We start from the raw sequence: 22556 nt of genomic DNA, 5'->3' as shown, positions 1-22556 counted from the left end.
TACTAACTCTAGTGCTCTGAATTTTCTGCTGTCTTAATTAATTTCCCATTAAATAGTTCACCAAATCACTGCTTTTACCATATGTAATAATTAAATTTTACTTCTTGGTAATATAATGTATCTCTATTTTACTGTCTCATATTTATAATTGACAAAGTGATCATATTATAGTGTGCATGGAGCTTGATTTTAAATATTAATTTGGGTAAAAGCAATACCTAATGGGGAAGACTTGTAAATACTACAAACTGTTTCCAAGGTAGTGGTGCAAGTTTTAACTTTTCAATATATAATTATGTGGACTATTTTGTTACCTTTTAAAATAATTTCTTTACCATAGTAACAAAAGAGTATCAATTCTATTTTAAATGAAACAGAGTCACAGTGGAGTCTGTTTCTATAGATATTACAAGAAATAATGGTCAGATACTGTTTGGCTATCATCATCATTCATTCAAAGAATATGCATACTTGAGTCATTTGGTATTTTATCAGAAGATATTTTAGTTTGTCCATTGTCCTTTTCTTCAAATCAGTATGTCTGTCTTAGGTCTCATCTCATAATTTTCAAGATGCTTTATTTTCCAAATAAAAGCAGTATTTGTTAATAACAGTATTTTGAAATTTCCTATTTATAAAGCAAACTGTATCCTACCCTAGTGAACACAGCTGAATCTAGCATTAAGGTTTATTTCTCCCAGGTGAGAGTTATTAACACATAAACTGATGCATTCTGAACTTATCAATATAAACCTGCCAAAAGTGTCAATTAAGATGGTAAAATATTAAATTATTGCAGATACTATGAAAGACTCCTTTGATTCCATTTTAAATAATATTTGAAGTATGATATGGAATCCCAGATTATAACCCAAGAAACAGAAAAATCAGGTATTTTTATGAAACGATTAAAGCCATATAACAAAAAATAAACAGAGATTCTAACAGATAAAATTTAATGACACCTTTTTATTCGTACTGTTTTCCTGGTTCCCCAGAGTGAGACAATAGGGCAACTTGGATTTTAGTTTATATGAGATGAGCTTCAGGATGGAAATGCCATAGCTGTCTAAATTATTATACAATCTTGCTCCAAAAATGACAACTTAAATTCTGAGTATTCAATAAAGGTGGAATTGTTGCTATTGTGATTTGCATATGTTTTGAATATACCACTACTGCTACTGGCCCCTGTTTTCTTGAGAAGTGTAATCTCTGTTCTAATATTTAGTGAAGAATAGAGCAAGGATTATTTAGGGAAGATAAAGATCATTGGAATGTCTAATCTAATAAAGCATCTATAAACATTTAAAAGGTAGCTTGGGGATACTTTCTTATAAGGGTAGTACGTCAATTGTCTCATTTTGAATATGTTGGTTAGTAAGAATGGAAAAGAAAATATAAGTAGACAGATCATCTTTCTGGTTATTATGTTAAAATTCAGCTGATATCCAATTATCCCAATTATTCTATTATTGATTGGGAATCAGTGTACTAATTTAATTGTAAATTTGGGGTGATTAATATCATATATATTTAGTATTTATAAACAGTAATTTATACAGAAGTGATATAGATGTGTTTTAAAGTAGAAATAGAAAATATAAAACTGTGCTGAGCATAGTTATTGTTCAGTCACTCAGTCATGTCCAACTCTTTGCAACTCCATGAACTCCAGCACATCAGGCTTCCCTCTCCTTCACCATCTCCCAGAGCTTATTAAAACTCAAGTCCATTGAATCAGTGATGCCATCCAACCATCTGATCCTCTGTCATCCCCTTCTCCTCCTGCCTTCAATCTTTCCCAGCATCAGGGTCTTTTCTAATGAGTCAGTTCTTCGAATTAAGTGGCCAAAGTATTAGAGTTTCAGCTTCAGCATCAGTCCTTCCAATGAATATTCAGGACTGAACTCCTTTAGGATGGACTGGTTTGATTTCCTTGCAGTCCAAGGGACTCTCAAGCCTCTTCTTCAACACCACAGTTCAAAGCATCCAATCTTCAGTGCTCAGCCTTCTTATGGTCCAACTCTCACATACATGCATGACTACTGGAAAAACCAGAGCTTTGACTAGACAGACCTTTGTTGGCAAAGTAATGTCTCTGCTTTTTAATATGCTGTTAGATTTGTCATAGTTTTTCTTCCAAGGAGCAAGTGCTTAAAAATTTCGTGGCTGCAGTAAACATCTGCAGTGATTTTGGAGCCCAAGAAAATAAAGTCTGTTACTGTTTCCATTGTTTCTCCACTTATTTGCCATGAAATAATGAGACCAAATGCCATGATCTTATTTTTTTGAATGCTGAGTTTTAAGCCAGATTTTTCACTCTCCTCTTTCACTTTCATCAAGAGGCTCTTTAGTTCCTCTTCACTTTTTGCCATAATGGTGGTATCATCTTCATATCTGAAGTTATTGATATTTCTTCCCACAATCTTGATTCCAGCTGTGCTTCATCTAACCCAGTATTTCTCATATGTATACTGTATATAAGTTAAATAAGCAGGGTGACAATATACAGCCTTGACATACTCCTTTCTCAGTTTGCAACCAGTCCATTATTCCATGCCTGATTCTAACTGTTGCTCCTTGACCTGCATACAGGTTTCTCAGGAAGCAGGTAAGGTGGTCTGGTATTCCCATCTCTTTAAGGATTTTCTAGTTTGTTGAGATCCACATAGTCAAAGGCTTTGGCGTAGTCAATAAAGAGAAGTAGATTTTTTTTCTGTAATTTTCTTGCTTTTTCTATGATTCAATGAATTTTGGCAATTTGATCTTGGTTCTTCTACTTCCCCTGCCTTTTCTAAATCTGGGCTTGAACATCTGGAAGTTTCAGTTCACTTACTGTTGAAATCTGGCTTGGAGAATTTTGAGCATTACCTTTCTAGCATGTGAAATGAGTGCAATTGTGTGGTAGTTTTAACATTCATTGGCATTGCCTTTCTTTGGGATTAGAATGAGCATACTTTTATCTTTAAAATGTCACTTCAACATAACAAAAATTAATTGTCATAGACATTAAATTGAGTGTATGTTATGACTGGTTAACAGAAAATAAATTCATCTGCTCATTCATTTAGTCAACTCTTATTTTTCTAGTGTATATCTGGCACTCTTCTAGGTATAGTATAAAATAAGAGATACAACCTCTGTTTCAAAGTACTGGTTCAGTTAGTAGGCAGATGAGCAAATAATTATCATACAGTGGAGTACCTCTAAAGTGGAGAAAACAGAACATGTGTCTGTCTCAACTGGAATCAGTGAGATTTTCTTGGAAAAGACTGGTGAAGTATGAATTAGCCAGGTTATGTGGTCCACTTCAGAGCAGAACACAATTCAGGCAAAAAGAAGTGTTATGGAAAAGTAAAGACATATAGGAGAGCATGGCATATCCAAAGAGTTGAAAAAATCTCATACAAAGGGAGCAAATTATATATAATTGTGGAACTTTGATACCAGTTTACAGAGTAAAAATGAGCTAGGAATAAATCAAAATGTAATGCAACACAACAACAACAGCAATGAAACAAACCTTACAAAACTTGTGGCTTGGGCAAGGCAGGTAAACAGAAAAATGACTTCCTCAGAATAGGAGGAACAGAGGAAAAGAGGCGGATATAAGAAAGTGGGATGACCTATTGGGAGTTGGAGTTCCAAATAATAATAATAATAATAATGATAATAATGATTACTACCACTTCTATAGTATTTTACAAATTAGAAAAATCTGTCTGTGTTATATCACTTTAGATGCTTATATTGCTTTCGCAGAATCTCTGAAAAGACGATTGTTTTTATTATTATATTTTTAGTACAACAGGTTTCCTTGGTGGCTCAGAGAGTAAAGTATCTGTCCGCAATGTGAGAGACCTGAGTTTGATTCCTGGGTTGGTAATTTCCCCAAGAGAGGGAAATGGTTACCCGCTCCAGTATTCTTGCCTGGAGAATTCCATGGACACAGGAACATTGTGGGCTACAGTCCCTGGGGTCACAAAGAGTCGGACATAACTGAGCAGCGAACACACACACTCACAAAGAATATTCAGCCAAAATGACTAAGTGATTTTCTCAGGATCAGCGAGGTGATATGATATTAAACCAGGAATTTAATTCAGTTTCCAAGATTTGGTCAGCTCTTTTCTCTCTTGCATCACATTAGAGTTTACAGTAACAAAATTACCTTGAGCCATGAGTAGCTTTTCCAAGAGTCATTCAAACAAGGCATAGAAAACAAAAAGTTTTCCTATTTTGACAATTTGCCTTTAACAGAATTTAGATTAGTATAGATAGTATGAGTTATTTGGGAAATTAAAGAAACTGCATAATAATTACAAGCATGCCTAATTTTTACATTGGAGTTCCCAAGTGGTTCAGTGATAACGAATCTGCCTGCCAGTACAGGAGATGTTAGAGACCCGGGTTCAACCCCAGGGTAGGGAAGATCCCCTGGAGGAGAAAAATAATGCACTCCGGTTTTCTTGCCTGGAAAATTCCATGGACAGAGGAGCCTGGCAGGCAATAGTCCATGCAGTGGCAAAGAGTCAGACACAATGAGCACAAATGAGCTTTCGTAAGCACAGGATTTACTGCGTGTCTCTCTTTATGGGTGGTCAACTTCTGATGGCTTAATTTCATTACCTTTTCCATACTTAAGCCTCATTACTATAGATTTAAGCTTCTCAGTAAGTCTATACTAGACATTCTTGTCTTTTACATCTAAAATGCAACCTGTTAAATATTATCCAAGTATAAAATTTATTGTAAATAATTAGAGTTGAAAAACAAAAAATGCTTCAAAATGCTTTTCTCTGTGAGGAGAAATTATTATTATTATCCCTTTTGAACATACAAGTAAATCCAGGCTTGGGGTAGTTAACTAAAGTGCCCAATTCACATGTTTAGACCTGATATTTGAACTCAATAATCTGTTTCCAGGATTTTTATTTTTTGGTTTTGTTTTAAGACTCTGCATAATATTGATTAGAAAAAAAAATGACAAAACAACATTATTCATGGAATATGAATTTTATCTTAAATATAAAAATGCTTTTTAAAAATTTAGTCTGTAAATCTTGAGACCTGAGCCCTTGTTCTAGCTATCACTATTGTAACAGACTAGGACAAAGCTCATAATATTTTACAGTTTCAGTTTATAATGAAGTGAAGGCCTGAAGCTATGTGATCTTCAAGACCTGTTGCAGCATTAAAATCTTTAAATTATACTTTATTCTAAATTCTGAAAAAGGAGAAAGATCATTGCTATCAAGAAATGTGTAAGGTTGTTTTGAAGATAAAATTTATGCTCAAAGAGCTACCAGTGAGAATAAGATTTTTCATGTCATTTTCCATTTAGGTAAAATTGTTGTTCCTTCATTGGTGCCTCCATGGTAAAAATAACTTTTATCATAATAGTCTTTAAATTTTTTATTTTAACATTCACCTCTATTGTATTCATTGAGAGATCTTTGATGGCAAAAATTATATGTTTACCTCTGTGTTCTCAGTACTAAGTAATGTTTGATATATTATGCTCAGTGAATCACTGTTTCAAGACACGTTTTTCAGTCCACTTAAGAATGGCTTGGGGATTTATCAGAGATGCCCCACCAACTGATTTATTGAGTTAGATTCTCTGATCTGAACCACAAGAATCTGTGTCACTACTGCTTTGTGGGTTCCTGTGTGCATGATATATGTGTTGTTCAATTATACAGATAATAACGAAATTCTGTAGACCAGAAAGAGCTAAAGCAGAGTTTCATAAAGTTTGTTTCCTGCAACCTGCTCTAGGAAAATAAATGGTATTACCCAAAACTATGTGGTAAAAAAGGATATCATAGCTCTATCTTAGACAATCATTATATGTGTACCATATTAACAGCTTTGAGAAGTCCTATAATTAAAAAGAGGATGCTAACTTTGCTTAACAAAACCATTTTTCACATATATAATTTTATAACATACCTTGAAAAATGTAAACTGACACAAATCAGAGAAAAATTTGTGGAGAACAGAGGAGACAATATAAGTTATGTCTGAATGAAAATAATCTATATAATTGAAGAGACAGGAGCAAGGCAGATGATATGATGAAAGCACAGAAGTAAAAATTATAGGACTATAAACACTCCAAGTAGAGCTCAGTTCACACATTTCAAAGTGGAAAGTCATTTATAGAAGTCTGTTTGTGTCTCATAATGAAAAATTTGAATATCAAGGAGAGAATTTCAAGCCTCAAACTCTTACTGAACTTATTGAGGGTAATGTAAGAGCTGTTGGACTCCATAAAATATGTTCTTCCTCTTCTTTCTGGTATCTTGGTTCAAAATGGTGATAATATTAGCCAAATAAAAAGTTCAGAATACAAACAAAAATTTAAATTTGCTATTACACAGAGGTCAGATTATTTACTATGTTGTTGCTGTTATTTGGTTGCTTAATCATGTCCAACTCTTTTTTGATCCCCTGGACTATAGTCCACAGTGCTTCTCAGTCCATGGAATTTCCCAAGTAAGAATGCTGGAGTGATTTACCATTTTCTTCACCAGGGGACTTTCCCAACCAAGGGATCAAACCTGTGTCTCCTGACAGGTGGATTCTTTACCACTGAGTTGCCAGGGAAACCCCATAATTTAATGACCTCAAAAACTTTATATTCATCTCCAAAAATTTGTAATACTTTGTTGACAGCATTTAATGGAGGAAATTATTTTTTACTTTTGTAATTCCCTTAATTTTATATGATTTTAATTAATTTAAAGAATCACAATTAGCTAGTGGCTACCACATTGAACAATGAACATCTAAGAAAATACAATCTACTCCTCCATAATTCATTTTGAATTATTCATAGGTAAAACAAAAGAAAAAAATACATCTAGGTTGTTTTATTCCTCTAACATTATAGATGCATTTTGAAAGTTTACATCTTTCATTTTGGGCATCTGTAATTTGTTAACAGTTCCTGAAATGTTATATACATGAGTTGTTTGCTAAAGGAAACATGCTTAAAATTATCTGGATATTTCCAAGTATGCTACATATTTAAAAAAAAATCATAGTGAAAGTTTGCACTAGAGTATGCTTTTGCAAACTACAATTTAGAGAGATATAAGAATTAATTTGGGAATAGCTGAGTAAATAAGAGAAATACTATATGTTGTTTTATTCCCTGAGTGATTGTAAATAATATGCCTGCTGATTTTCTTTTCTAGGTATTTGTATTGGATTGACTGCTGTGAATACCCTCACATTGGCCGTGTTGGAATGGATGGAACCAATCAGGGTGTTGTCATAGAAACCAAGATTTCTAGACCTATGGCACTAACAATAGATTATGTCAACCATAGACTTTACTGGGCTGATGAAAATCATATCGAGTTTAGCAACATGGATGGATCTCACAGACACAAAGGTTAGTCCAGTAGCACAAATGACTCAGTATTTCACCAGTTCATAAAATACTCATTTAGAAAAAATATATATATATATTTATATATAGTTTTTTATATACTTTCATCAAATACGTTTCTTAATTTAATATTACATTATTATATTCCTTTGTGACAATGTTGGTAAATAAGAACTAGATCTGTTTATTTAGAACTTCTATAATCATGCATAAAAATCATTAACATTGTCAATGTTTTCTCTAATTGCATTTTTCTAAATAGTTTTTATAGCAAGTAGATGATACTTTTATAAGTTAATATATACATATATTCAATGGAATTGAAGCAGAAGAATAGTTGTTTGTAAAAATAAGGTTATTATTACAATCTGGTAGGTTTTTTTAAAAAGTACTAAGTTAAAATAAAACTCTTTAAAGACAATGAAACAGTATCATTTACTTTATGAAACGGATTACATACATGATTAAATTTATGTTATTTAATCAACAACATCAACAAAAAGTAATATTAAAAATAGCTTTCAAGTTAGAGTAACATTTATGAAATTATTGGAATATGAAAAAATATGAAATAATACATATACTTTATTTTTCCACTTTTTATAACTCTGAGTAGATTATAAGACTCTAAACATAAAACAAATAAAGGAAGCAATTTGATATAAGGGGGAATTAGGGATGAGCAAAAGGTCTTAGAGGAAAAAAATATCTGAGGATAAATGAATTAAGAGCAGAAAAGGACATAACACAAAAGAGCAGTATCAGATGAGGATGACACAAATTCAACAGAAACCACAAACAATTCAAATGAACAACTCAAAATATTTTAGATGCAGATGGCTCTTTATAGATTAAATTTTCCCCACAATGAAGATTAATCTCTTTAATATCTAGTGACCTAATGTCACCTTTGTTATTAGATGTTTTCATCTTCAGATACCCTGTAAAGTACAAGTTGCAACCCCATGGACTGCAGCCCACCAGACTCCTCTGTCCATGGGATTCTCCAAGCAAGACCACTGGAGTGAATAGCTATGCCCTCCTCCAGCGGATCTTCCCAACCCGGGGATTGAATCCAGGTCTCCTGCATGGCAGGTGGATTCTTTACCAGCTGAACCACCAGGGAAGCTAATTTTCAGTGGGAGGTTCCAAGCAAAGCCTATACATTTGTATGGCTTCTCTTAAGAGACTGCTTTCTTCTCTGGAAGTAAGCTTAGATCAAAACATCTGGAAGAAGAAAAGAGATGTTAAGAAAGAGAGGATTTTTTATAATACTGTCAGATGAGGCTCTGCAAATTTATGCCAGTGTGGAGAAGGATGAAGCAACCAAGTTTTAAAAAAGAAAAAATTTTAAGTAGGAAGAAGCAAGTGGAATTAGGGGATTAAGAAGTACAAACTCCTATGTATAAAATAGAATATCTACAAAAATATAGTTTATAGCACAGGGAATATAGCCAATATTTTATAACAACTTTTAAAGCATAATCTATAAAATATTGAATCACTCTGTTGTATACCTGAACCAAATATAATATTGTGAATCAATTATACCATATAAAAAACAAATTTAAAAAATAAATAGTAAAGGAGATTTATATCACTGAAATCACATCATTTCATAATTCTGCCCAAGTTATTTCTCAGTTGTTGTTTAAGCAAATATGTCCTCCTAACTAAACATACTAACAGAAGTGCTTAAAGGTGCTTTTTTAAGTGTGGAACATTGAAGTATGACAAGTGTATTTGGATGAGTCATTTATTGAGGTGTTGGCATTCCAATTACAGAGATAAAGAAACTCATCAGGATGCAATTGGAATGAAGAGTTATTTAAAGATCACTTTAGGGTTTTAATTACAGCAAAAGTAATGTTGACAAATCAAAATTACACTTAGCATTCAGCAGTTATATCTCCTCTGAAGAATCAATAATAAAATGTTCTGCAACATTCATAGATGATATAATTGAAAGTTATATTGTAGCAATAAGTGATTTCCCCACGTAACCATTTTTAGCATGTATATAAAGCACTAAGTTGTTATGAATGTAGTTCTTTGTGCTAAAATTTCAATGTACAATAAAATTTAAACACTTTTTGGTTAAATAGATGAATATTTAAAATTTATTCTAGCATCAAATATTTGCCTATTTTTATTTGAGACTTTTGTTTGAATAACAAAAACTGTAGTTAAATTATCTATTAGAAACTGTTGATTTTATCTCTGCCCCATTATTTTAAAATTATGTCAAATATGTGGATAATTAATGCTTTGAAAACTCGAAACAAATGTGTGTAAATGAAGTATCTTTCAGTCATAGTCTTGTGATGGCTTTGGTAGATCGACATACATAGTAAGAAGAAGTGAATCTAAATTTACTAAAGAGTAAAATATTTGACTGAAAGATATTCAGATATGATTATATTAACATTTAAAAATTTGACTTTTGAAAATCCCTTGAGGCTCAAGGTGGGGAGAAAAGGAAAGTAAAAGTAGTTGCTGTCTTCAGAAATATTTCCTCCTGAAGGCTTTCTCAGAAAGACTAATGAAAAATTCATTAAGTGTCTTATTAGGCATCTGCCAATATCTGAATGCAAGCCAATAATTACATGGCAGTTACTAACAAGTTACTAATTGTAGACAGCCTGAATTATGCCATCTCCATAGCCAATGAAAAAACGTCAATCATTTACAGTGACTCCTTGAATTTGTCCCCTAAAGATATCAGAAACACTGTGGTTTTCTGTTTGTATATTTAGAGTTGGAAAATGAGACTTTTATAACAAGAATAAGTTTTGTGTTAGGTTGGTCACTGACCTCTCTTATCTCTTAACCAGACTAGTATTATCGCTCCCATTTATTCTTTTTATTAAAACTACAGCCAGAGCTCATCAAAGAATGGGATACGTCAGTTATATGAAAGTAATCAGCATAAAAAGGGTGTATAAAAATTTCATAATTACTATTTTCTATAAGTCAAATTTTAATAATGGAGAAAAACTAAACCATGGTCACTTTACAGTTTAAATGGTTTTTTCTTCAAAACATGTCCTGGGTTAAACCATACAGCATTTCTATAAATAAAGCATCATTTTATTATTATTTATCCAGGCTAAGAATTTCTGAAAGTTCTGCATTCTGTGCCCTAAGTGATAGATCAGATTACCTCCAGGAGACATGTGACTTGCAATTTGCTTAAGAATCTGCATCCATTTTTCTCTGCCATCTCTTCTAACCTAACCCACCTTCTTAACAAGTCCAAATACTAAGTCATAATTTTTTTTTTTTTAAGAGAGAATTTGCTATCCTGGGAACGTTTAAGTGCAGTCTTAATCCCATGAATCTTTCCCTAATTCCTGTGTGGATTATTCTATTGGTTTTTACTTCAATAATTATATAATAAAATGATATAATAACACTGTAGAATAGTATGCATACTACTGGATAATTGAGACAGTTTATTTTAAATCAAATTTTCATTGTTCATTTTTAAAATTTCTGATTTTATTTTTGTTGTTGTTAGATCTGCCCATTCATTCATTCAACAAACATTTAAAATTGTTTCTTTCCATGCCATGTATTATGTCAGACCCTGGAGTTACAAAGATGAATAAGTCCCTGTCTTCAAAGAACCTGTTTAGTTGTTGGGGGAGACTGATATGCAGATAATAACATATATCAGATTGGGATTAGAGGTATATGTACAATATTGCCAAAATTCAGGTTGGAGTAAGGAAGTGTTTGGTGAAGTGATGGGATCTTTGAAAAGTCTCAAAGATGGAGGACAAGCTCTCCATATGGAGAAATGTAGTAAGGATTAATCACACACAGGGAACAGCATGTGCAAAGATAAAATAGAGTCTTGAAGCAGCAAGGGGTTTACATAATTTGTAAACTAGAAGTCATATAAGAAGAAAATAATGACACTAGATGAATAAGGGAAAATTGCTGCCAGATTGTGACAGGCCTTGTATGCTATGTAATTTGGAATTTATCCTTTAGGTCATAGTGAGCCATTGATGGCATTTAGGTGATAGAATGTCATTATTAGATTTGACAACCACATGGAAAATGAAAGACCCTGGAAGGGCAACCAATTTAGAGGCTGTTAAAATATTTTAGGAGAAAACATTTGAAGTGATTATAGCTGTGGGAATGGGGATAAAGTGTTGCATTCAGTCGTTATTTAGCAGAATAAAGAGGACAGATCTGTAAAGCTAAAATAGCAAAAATATATTTCTACATTTTTTAAAGAAATAAAAGGCACCAAACTAAGCATACTTAGAGATTCTTCTTAAAAAGCTCTGACTTAATGAGAGGTACATTTATTTAGCAGAAAGGTCAACGTCAAAGAAATTCTGACAATTTACCTAGAAGAAACATTGCAAAAGAGTGAATCTCTCTCCTCCTACTGTCCCTTGATATATAAAATATGTCCAGTGAGAAACTTGCCAATTTCAGTGTTTTCCAGATTGAAATGCTGTTTTTACGTTTAAATCTGTCCTTATACAAAAACAGAGAGATTTTAAATATATTCTAATCTCAGTGATTCTAAATAATATCATTCATATAGATCTATATGTTGGGGACTGATTTCTTACCACTCCCAAATCATAATCCTCCCCTGAGAATTTTAGGCTTTGACACTTGATAAGAAGTTCTAAAACTTTATTGGAGCAGAAATCTTTGGGTTTGAGTCTCAAACTGAAGAAGAAAAACCCTTAGTACCCTTTAAATGTTGGAGAACCTAAGGATGTGGGTGGGTTGGGGTGTGATCCACTGCTAGAAAATTTTTTCACCCTAAAATGTGTGCATTGCTTCGCTGGGTCTCAGTTGCCTGATCCATAGAAACAAGGGTATTGGGGGAAATGGCATCAAAGGGGAATTCCAGAACTAAAGTTCTAAGCCTCCAGTTAGGTGGATCACTTTAGAATTTTTGCCAAATTGTAAAGTTTTAATTTCAGGTTAGTCTTCAATTTAAGCCTGACAGGGGTTGAAAATCTGTAATAATCAGATGTATTTCCTTAATTAAAATCTCAAATTGCCTATCCAATACTCAGTTTTCTCTGAGTGTTACTGCAAAAGTTATTAGCATATTTTAAAGGTGTTATTTATGACCTTATGAAATTGATAAGAGAGGAGAATACTTATGTTCTTGATAATGACGTTGTATTAGATGTTTTGCATGTACTATTTATTACTATCATTGTTGATTTTCCATGGAAATTTTCTTGACTTAATACTGTTGTTCCAAGAGCTGGAACCAACCCCTTATAAACTCATAGTTTATCAGAAGCCTACCGTGTTCAAGAAACTGCTAGATGTAATAACACATGCTTTTTTAGTCATTCCATCAATTGAGCACTATGTGTCATTAAAGTCATTTTGCAGCAAGGAAATGGGTTTACAGAGATTAAGTAATTTGTCCAAAGTCAAAGAGCTTGTCCTTAGAATTTGAACCCAGATCTAACTGGTACCAAAACCTCTCACACAGGTCCCCCTTGTCTTTGAAAAGGTGGCTGATGGATTTGTTGTCTGCTTGCTATAGTTTCTAATAGCAACAGTTACAGCATAAATGCACTGTTACACAAATAACAGTATATCCATACTTGAATTTTTTCAGATTGATGTACAAAGTAGACATAGATAAGTTACAAAATATTTGAGAAATTAGCAAACAAAAAAATTAAGCCATCAGAACATAACTATTCTAAATGAAAGGGTTCAGTTCAGTTCAGTCGCTCAGTTGTGTCTGACTCTTTATGATCCCATGAATCGCAGCACGCCAGGCCTCCCTGTCCATCACCAACTCCTGGAGTTCATTCAGACTCATGTCCATCAAGTCCGTGATGCCATCCAGCCATATCATCCTCTGTCATCCCCTTCTCCTCCTGCCCCCAATCCCTCCCAGCATCAGAGTCTTTTCCAATGAGTTAACTCTTCGCATGAGGTGGCCAAAGTACTGGAGTTTCAGCTTCAGCATCATTCCTTCCAAAGAACACCCAGGACTGATCTCCTTTAGAATGGACTGGTTGGATCTCCTTGCAATCCAAGGGACTTTCAACAGTCTTCTCCAACAACACAGTTCTAAAGCATCAATTCTTCGGCCCTCAGCTTTCTTCACAGTCCAACTCTAATCCATACATGACCACTGGAAAAACCATAGCCTTGACTAGATGGACCTTTGTTGGCAAAGTAATGTCTCTGCTTTTGAATATGCTATCTAGGTTGGTCATGACTTTCCTTCCAAGGAGTAAGCGTCTTTTAATTTCATGGCTGCAGTCACCATCTGCAGTGATTTTGGAGCCCCCCAAAATAAAGCCTGACACTGTTTCCACTGTTTCCCCATCTATTTCCCGTGAAGTGATGGGACCGGATGCCATGATCTTCGTTTTCTGAATGTTGAGCTTTAAGCCAACTTTTTCACTCTCCTCTTTCACTTTCATCAAAAGGCTTTTTAGCTCCTCTTCACTTTCTGCCATAAGGGTAGTGTCATCTGCATATCTGAGGTTATTGATATTTCTCCCGGCAATCTTGATTCCAGCTTGTACTTCTTCCAGCCCAGAGTTTCTCATGATGTACTCTGCATATAAGTTAAATAAGCAGGGTGACAATATACAGCCTTGACGTACTCCTTTTCCTATTTGGAACCAGTCTGTGGTTCCATGTCCAGTTCTAACTGTTGCTTCCTGACCTGCATATAGGTTTCTCAAATGAAAGTGTATATCTTGTTCAATCTAATTTTTGTATATTTATTTAGAGGGGTGAAGAAAGCAGTCATATTGTTAATAAGGTACACCTTGCTTTACATAGGGACATTTTGATTTTACTGTTTGCTCTTTCCAAACTAACTGGGAAAACTTCTAAATCTTATTTGAAAATTTATGTTATACAATTCTGAAATTTGAACACAGCAAAGATCTTTTGTCATTAATTTTATGTGTTGAAAGAATAGTTTTCTTTGAATAAAATGTCTATAAAATAGTTTATAAATATCTTCTGAGAAAAATTTCAGCCTCCACTCTGCTCACCTTCATGTTAGAGATTCTGTTTCTCATCTAATGAAAAGAAAATGAAATACCAGAAAATTACATTTAGATAACAATTTCATTCTGCCTGCTTTTATCAAAGAACACAGATTCAGAGTTAGTTTTCCTCATTTTGTTTGAGTTGCCATTGAACTTGAAATAGAGAGGTAGTTTCTTAACAAAAAGACTGAAAATACTGTGTAAACAGTAATAACACAAGGGTGAGCTAAAAGAAACATTGTTGACCTTGAGTTTTAAAACTCTTTGTTCTAGTAATTTTTTTCAGAATATTCTTCTCTGGGTCACTGAATGATTTAACCTTGTGTTAAATCAGTTGGCCATGTACATTTTTAATCCAGCATACTGAAAAAACATACACTCATAACTACTAATTTCTCAGAAGAGTAATCATTGGTTATGATTCTAAACTACAGTTTATCACTGAACGGTCTTTTATTTTGTGGAAAAATTGTTTAAAATTCATGTGATTATGTTGACAATAATTTGTTTCTGTACTGGTAGACCTGAATCCTCATGTTGTAATGTCAGTATTGTAGTCCAACTCTTTTGTTTGGTTATTGTTCTGAGAATCTAGTTTGTGTTTTGAGGGGGCAGTTCTATGTTTGGACTTAAAAATCCGAATCATAACCCATGCAGTGATCATCTAATCAATGTTGGGAAAATAATCCAGATCTCAGCATGCTACTGGTGAAATAGTGAAAGTCTATTTAAAAGGTTTTGTTCTGAGGGGAAAAAACACTGAAAAAGACAGAGGGAGTATTTTGTGCTTATATATCCAGCAACTCTGTAGCTGTTGCACTTAGGTTTTCAGAAAATGTAAATATTCATTGAAGCCCACTGAAAAAAGGCAGAGAATCTAATAAACATCATCATCTAATTTTACAATATTCTAGAATGTTTCTTTCTTGGTAAGATACTGCATTTTAGTACTTTTGAAAAAAATTCCCTATCATTCACAGTCCATTACAAACAGTCGACTTCACAGGCTATTTTATGCCAACAGTGTTGATGTGCTGCTGTTTACAATACAATAAAAGTTAATGGAAGGGAGCAAAATGCAATTCAGTTACTATAGAAATGTTCCTGAACCAGTAAAATAAATTGAAATTAACTGCCATTTCTAAAAAGTCTTAGAGTTTCAGTATCAATCATGTCTTTTACTTTTGTTTCTTAAATAGAACATGTTACATTAAATTGTGTATATGTTTAAATAGATTATTAGTTTGCAAATGTCACATACGTTCCATATAATATTTGAAAATATAATTTCAAGTATTACCATAATATGAGTTTTTCAGCCACTTTCAACAGTGTTATCTATCCCAATTATGACATGGTACATCCTTTGGGATTAGTAAATTTAGTTTTGGTTAGGTTACTCTCTAATTTAGGCAAGTTGCTTTGCCACACTATAGTTCAAAGTTCTTATCCATAAAACAGATAGTCAGTGATTTTCTAATATTTCTTAAAGGAATTGACTGAGGTTGGAACTGGGACAGAGGAGGTCTCTTCTACTAATTATTCTTAGTTCACTTATTCTTAGTTATTCCTAAGACTACTAGATCACACTTGAAAATACTTGTAATATGTTACATTCTCCTCTGTTTTTATTCTAGAAGCATATTAATAATTGGAGGAATGTGTGAAGACCAGATATTACATTCATGCAAATGACTTTACCTGATAATCTGTCCCAAAGGCAAAGTGCTTTTCAAAGATTTCAGCTTTTATTAGGACTCTCAAACAAAAACATTCCTAATGCACATATATGTGGAATGTCATCAAAGGCAAAGTGCTTTTCAAAGATTTCAGCTTTTATTAGGACTCTCAAACAAAAACATTCCTAATGCACATATATGTGGAATGTCATCACTTATATTTGCTACTGATGATCAGCTCTGAAAATACATTTCCAAGTATCTGTAAAGTTTTGTATCACCAGTAGAAAAGTCCAGAGAGTTTCAAAGTGACTAGAATATATCTTTATGAAGTGCATATAGCAGTGTTTACATCAGAGATTGGAGAGCAGTGTCATCATCAAGAGAAGATATTTATAGGCACAGTCCAGTTTTCAAAATAAATGAACTATAATTTATGTTGCATGCTGATACATCCTCACATTTATTAACAAAATGCCCTTTTTATATATTAAATATTAAAGTGGCCCTCTGAAAGGTGAAAGGAGCTAGTTGCTCTGTCGTGTCCAACTCTTTGCAGCCCCATAGACTGTAGCTCTCCAGGCTTCTCTGCCCATGGAATTTTCCAGGCAGAAATACTGGAAGGGTTGCCATTTCCTCTTCCAAAGCATCTTCCTGACCCAGAGATCAAACCCATGTCTCTTGTGTCTCTTGAATTGGCAGGTAGATTCTTTATCACTAGTGTCACCTGGGAAACCCATATATGGGCTATCATGAATAATTTATAATATAATTATATATATACTATATATATAATGATTTATAATTTATAAATTTATAATAATTTATATCATGAATAATATAAAAATATATAAGTAAAGGACAAGTGAGGCCAATACTGTGGCCACCTGATGCAAAGAGCTGACTCATTGGAAAAGACATGTTGGGAAAGATTGAAGGCAAAAGAAGAAGAGGATATCAGAAGATGAGATGGTTAGACAGCACCACCAACTCAATGGATATATATTTGAGCAAACTCCAGGAGACAGTGGAGGACAAGAAAGCCTGGCTAGCTATAATCCATGGGGTCACAAAGAGTTGGACACAATTTAGTAACTGTACAACAAGTGAGGAAGGGAAAGGGATTAAATTATATTAAACTAAATATTCCTAATCTATGTAGAAAGTATATATTATTTGAGGTGATGAGTAGACAAAAGGAGGCAAGAAATTCTGGAAAAAGATAGGCAAATAATACCTTCTGCCTTTTAATAATGGCTTTAATTTAAAGAAGGGCTATAAATAATTTTTATAATTAACCATCATATATTACATTTACTTAAAAAGTTTACAGATGTAAGTGTCCCACTGTAAACTACTGCATTAAAGAGAAACATGTAACTTTTATTTGGACATTTAATCAGTGTCAATATTCAAAATCAGTCACATATAATACACCTTGGTAGAATTAGCTCAGATCTGCTATGCACTATGACATACTCCAAATGGAAGAACTATATTTTTCCTCCTCTTCAGGAGCTCAGTGATGGATGAACTTATTGAAAGATACTATTTTTGTTGGAAAAAAATAAATTTTGAACATTTTATCATCATGTTTACTAATGTTGACTATTCTTAGTGTTTCTACTGTTTGTTAATGCTTTTCTTCATTTTGAACAATGGCTTATGGATGCATTTGCCTGAATTTTTTTGTAGTATTGTTTGCATTAAATATGGTTGTATTAAAGAGTAGACAAATATTCAAATCTTCATGGAGCAAATGTTAACTGGAACATTTTGTAGCCTGTTGTAGATAGTTCTGAGGAAATAATTAATTTTTTAAAATCTTCTGCAGATAATAACACTGAAGTGGATGCATAATTACTAAAAAAGAATGAATGTCCTAGACCCAAAGGGTACATAAAGCATACTGTTTTTGATGGGACATTTGTAACTAAAGCTACTGACTCAGCAATAGTCATTGTCTGGAAATTAGTATGCTGTGGCCATTTTGTACTCCACCCACTCCCCTCCATTACTCTTCATAAACTAAAAACTGTTATTCACCCATATACTCACCACAGTCATGAATCTTCCACTTTCTTTGACATGTTAAGCCAGTTTCTTCCATCTTCTAATTTCATCATCTGCTTATCAGCCTATACTCCTTCTGTAGCCCTTGATTCATCTCACCTCATTTTTTGAATGCTAATTGTTTTTCTTTGTTTGATTTCTTCCTTTTTGGTTTTCATGTTCTACTTTTTAAATTCATCCTCTGACTTCTCTACATCCTGTATTGTACATTATCCTTTTAGAAAGAAGCTGGGGAAATTGTTAGTGTCAAGGTCTCAGAAAAGAGGATTGGTGAAGATCCTGATCTTTTCTTCTGAGTCAGGCTATTTCAGTCAAGCTAAATAGCTTGCACAAGTACTGCATGGAAAATGGCTGTCACTGATGGTTTTCATTCAGGGAAGAGATACGCAAGATGGAAAAAAAAAAAAAAACTATTGGAAGCATTAACTGGAGGGAGTTCTAGTTTCTTTACCTTTGTATCTTTTCCATACTCCATATGCTAGAAAGCTGACTTCTGTGGACTGCATCACCCCAGCTCTTTTACCATTCAGCCTCAAATTGGATTTAAACCATGGGAAGAATTGACAGGAGATTAAATAGTGGAAGAAGAAAGAAGCCAGAGTATTCATTTATCCCCTTTCCCTCCATGCCCAACCACAGTGGTTTGGCAGGGGCTGAGCTCCTCCACCACTTGCCCTCTGCCATTGGTGCATGTGTGCCTAGACGTTTCAGTTATGCCTGACTTTTTGCAGGTACATTGCCTGCCAGTCTATGGACTGTAGCCCACTAGGCTGCTCTGCCCGTGAGGTTCTCCAGGCAAGATTACTGGAGAGTGTTGCCATGCCCTCTTCCAGGTCAACTCTGGGTAGCTGGCTCTTTTTCCTTCATTACAGTTTTCACCAGCTTCTGGCAACAGATTTAGGAAAGGACTTAATCTATCATCAGTTCCTTAGCCACACTTCTGTAAATTATATTGAGAAAATAATATAATCACTTGCACAAAGACTGACCTCTTTCACTTAAAGTCTTTTCAATAATCATTAAAAAATGTGTTTCCTGTTTACTATAGGAAACTTGGCTGACACAAAAAGACTGGAAGAGTTTAAAAGTAATGAGAGGAGTTAGACTAATTTTGTTATGTTTCAGGTTGAAGGAATGTGAAACTTTACTTGGGGCAATGACACCAAAATTAAGAAAAATGGAAAGTCTTACATATATTAAAAATCAAAACATGATATAATTTAACATAAATATTTTATTTTATATGTTTATTGATTTTAAAGTTTTATGACATTAGGCTTCCAAACTGTAAGTATAAAGTGAGGGTCAGGTTGACTTTATCAGATCATTGAGGTTTTCCAAACAATACATAAATTCTTATAACCAAAAGAAAAAAAAATCAACATTCAAGTTACTCTGTAATTTTAATTCTTTCATAAAAACAACTGTAAAATGTGGTGGTTACATTCTATGAATTTTTTTCTTCTTTTAAAAATATTTATAACAGTTTTTAAGTAAAAAAAGTAAAATTTGCTCTGTACTTGTGGTGGATTCATGTTGACTGATGTATGGCAAAACCAATACAATATTGTAAAGTAGTTAACCTCCAATTAAAATAAATAAATTTATATTTTAAAAATGTTTTAAAATATCACTTATATTCTTGAAGTAAATTTTAGAGAAAAGATGAGAAAAAACACACATCAGTAGTAAAATTTCTATTTAAGTACTAACTATAATTTCTATTTAAGATCAAAACTTGTTGTTGTTATTCAGTCACTAAGTCACGTCCAACTCTTTGTGACCCCATAGACTGCAGCATGCCTAGCTTCCCTGTCCTTCACTATCTCCCAGAGTCTACTAAAACTCATGTCCATTGAGTTGTTGATGCCATCCAACCATCTCCCCTCTCTCATCCCCTTGTCCTATCCTCAGTTTTTCCCAGCATCAGGGTCTTTTCCAGTGAGCTGGCTTTTCATATCAAGTGGTCAAAGTGTTGGAGCTTCAGCTTCAGCATAAGTCCTTCCAATGAATATTCAGGGTTGATCTGAGTCTGCCATTATTCCAATGCAATATCTTACCCCAAATACCAACTATGAGATTTTAAACAAACCAAAGATGAGTTCTGTATTATTGGTTCATTTTGTTCTTAAGTATTTAAACTAGATTAGTCCAAAATATAAAATTAGATTGGTATTATCCAGGAATGTGATTATTTAGCATGATAAATAATATTCAAAAAAATGAATAATCAAGAGTATTATAATAGAGTACTTCTAACTGTGAGGCAACAGATAAGTTGAAAGCATATTCTGTACTTTCAATTTTTCTGTTTATTGTAATTACTAGGAACCTAATCAGGATTGCATCCAACTAGACTACAGGGGAAAACTCCACAGAAGAATATTTCCTTATTTTTTGCCAAATATCAACTTCTTTCTTCTGATACATGTAGTCTATGAAATAAAAATTAGGAGCCTAGTGCTTGAGTGGAATGCTGGAACAGTACAATAAATAATGCTGTTACACAGAATAGAGGCCTAACAACAGAAAGCAGCTTTAAAATAGTTTTTAAATATATAATAAGTACCTGTTAAACTGCAGCCCATGCAACACTTCTGTTTTTTCTGTCTTTTGTATGTCTGCTGAATACCTGTAAAATGAAAGTTTCTTTGCATTTATTTTTTGCATTTTTCTTTTAATTAAACAAAGGCAGTCTTATGTTTGAAAGGGGGGCATATTATTTTTCTCTTAAAAAGGATACCCATTATCATTTTGAGAAAACATTGACTACTTTTTTTCATAAAATCAATGATATCTTAGTAAGAATTTGTTTGTTAAATGTTTCCCTCAAAACATCACATTTCATATTTATATATATATATAGAGAGAGAGAGAGTTTATTTTGTCAGCTCTGCTAACTACCAAATTACATTGCAAGACATCTTTTTGTTATTCTGTATTATGTATATGTATATAAAACACATATGTGTATATAGTATGCAAATATATTGTGGGCTTCCTTGGTGGTTCAGATGGTAAAGAGCTTGCCTGCAATGCAGGAGACCTGGGTTCAATCTCTGGATCAGGAAGATTCCCTGGAGAAGGGAATCACTACCCACTACAGTATTCTTTTGTGCAGAATTCTGTGGACAGAGGAGCCTGGTGGGCTGCAGTCCATGGAGGTGCAAAGATTGAGACACAACTGAGTGACTAACACACACTTGCATATATATTACAAATATGTTATAGATACATACACATATATGTGTACATATTTACATACATATCTATAAGGTAAAAATAAGTAAATAGAGATACAACCCAAAATAAGCAATTTTACTTTTCTCATTCTAAATCAGGAATGTTTCTCATAACAAAATATATAAGGCTCAGAATACCTTATTTACTCCCAGTGTAGTCTGAACTCTTCATGAATTGATGGAAAAATAAGCATAGCATTCATTCATTTATGCTTATCATTTATCAGTTAATAAATAGGAATTTTTTTCACAGAAACTTTGTCAAATAACTCTTGTGATGAAATTTTAGGTTCTAAATAAGAAATGAAGGCATACCACCAAGTTATGAGCCAAACCCTGGAAAATGCAATATGTAAAGGTTTTTGTTTGTTTTGCTCTCTTTTGTTTTTATTAATTTTCATTGACATTGTTTGTGGTATTAGGGAACACATCACTATGTCTTAGTAGCTTGTTGGAACCACTATATTGTTACAGAGGTGTGAGACTAGATTTCATATTTGGTGTTTTTACTTCATTTAAGAGAGGCTTTGATGGCTGTGTTTGATGCTTGTGGTTTGGGAAATAAGCATGTATACCCAATGAATAGGCCTGAAGTGAGCTTTTAAAGCCACTAGAGATAGTCCTATTCTTTGTCAATATCACACAAGGAATTGAATCAAACAGATGGTCACTGGGCAAATGGACTACTTTTCTTCACTTTGACCTGACTTTTCTATGTGCTTTGTACATTCAGCTATCTGCCATTCTTCCCAGAAATAAGAGTCCAGCTTTCTGATCTCTATTTACTTATATGACTATCTGATAACAGGTTTTCTAGTGGGCAGTCACTGCATACTTAGAGGTAGCAAACCTACCCTTACCTTAAATTGTCCCATGTCTGAAAATGATAGTAATGGAACTGATTTCAAGTAATTAAATAAAATGATTTTCCCATGGAGCTTAAGAAAGTAGTTCCATTGTTTTAAATGCTTGTGTTAGTTTTCTAAGGCTGCCATAGACTTGGAAGATTAAACCACAAAAGTGTATTTTCTCATAGTTCTGGAGATTGGAAGTCCCAGATTAAGATGTTGTGGCAGGCTTGGTTTCTCCTGAGGCCTCTCCCTTTGGCTTGTGTTTAACTGTCTTCTTGCTG

The 22556-nt window shown here is 33.5% G+C and overlaps 1 protein-coding gene across 1 annotated transcript in view; it reads left to right on the top strand.

Moving 5' to 3' along the window:
* LRP1B (LDL receptor related protein 1B) overlaps positions 1-22556 on the top strand; it is a 762233-nt gene that overhangs the window by 471314 nt on the left and 268363 nt on the right. Inside the window, exon 36 of the mRNA XM_040227930.1 lies at positions 7209-7408. Within this exon, the coding sequence (XP_040083864.1) occupies positions 7209-7408 (200 nt within the window). The remainder of the gene's footprint in view (positions 1-7208; positions 7409-22556) is intronic.

The sequence above is a fragment of the Oryx dammah genome, unplaced genomic scaffold, assembly GCF_014754425.2.
Source record: "Oryx dammah isolate SB20612 unplaced genomic scaffold, SCBI_Odam_1.1 HiC_scaffold_27, whole genome shotgun sequence".
Lineage (NCBI taxonomy): Eukaryota > Metazoa > Chordata > Mammalia > Artiodactyla > Bovidae > Oryx > Oryx dammah.
The sequence above is the reverse complement of the archived record's forward strand: the minus strand, read 5'-3'. Positions and strand labels throughout refer to the sequence as shown.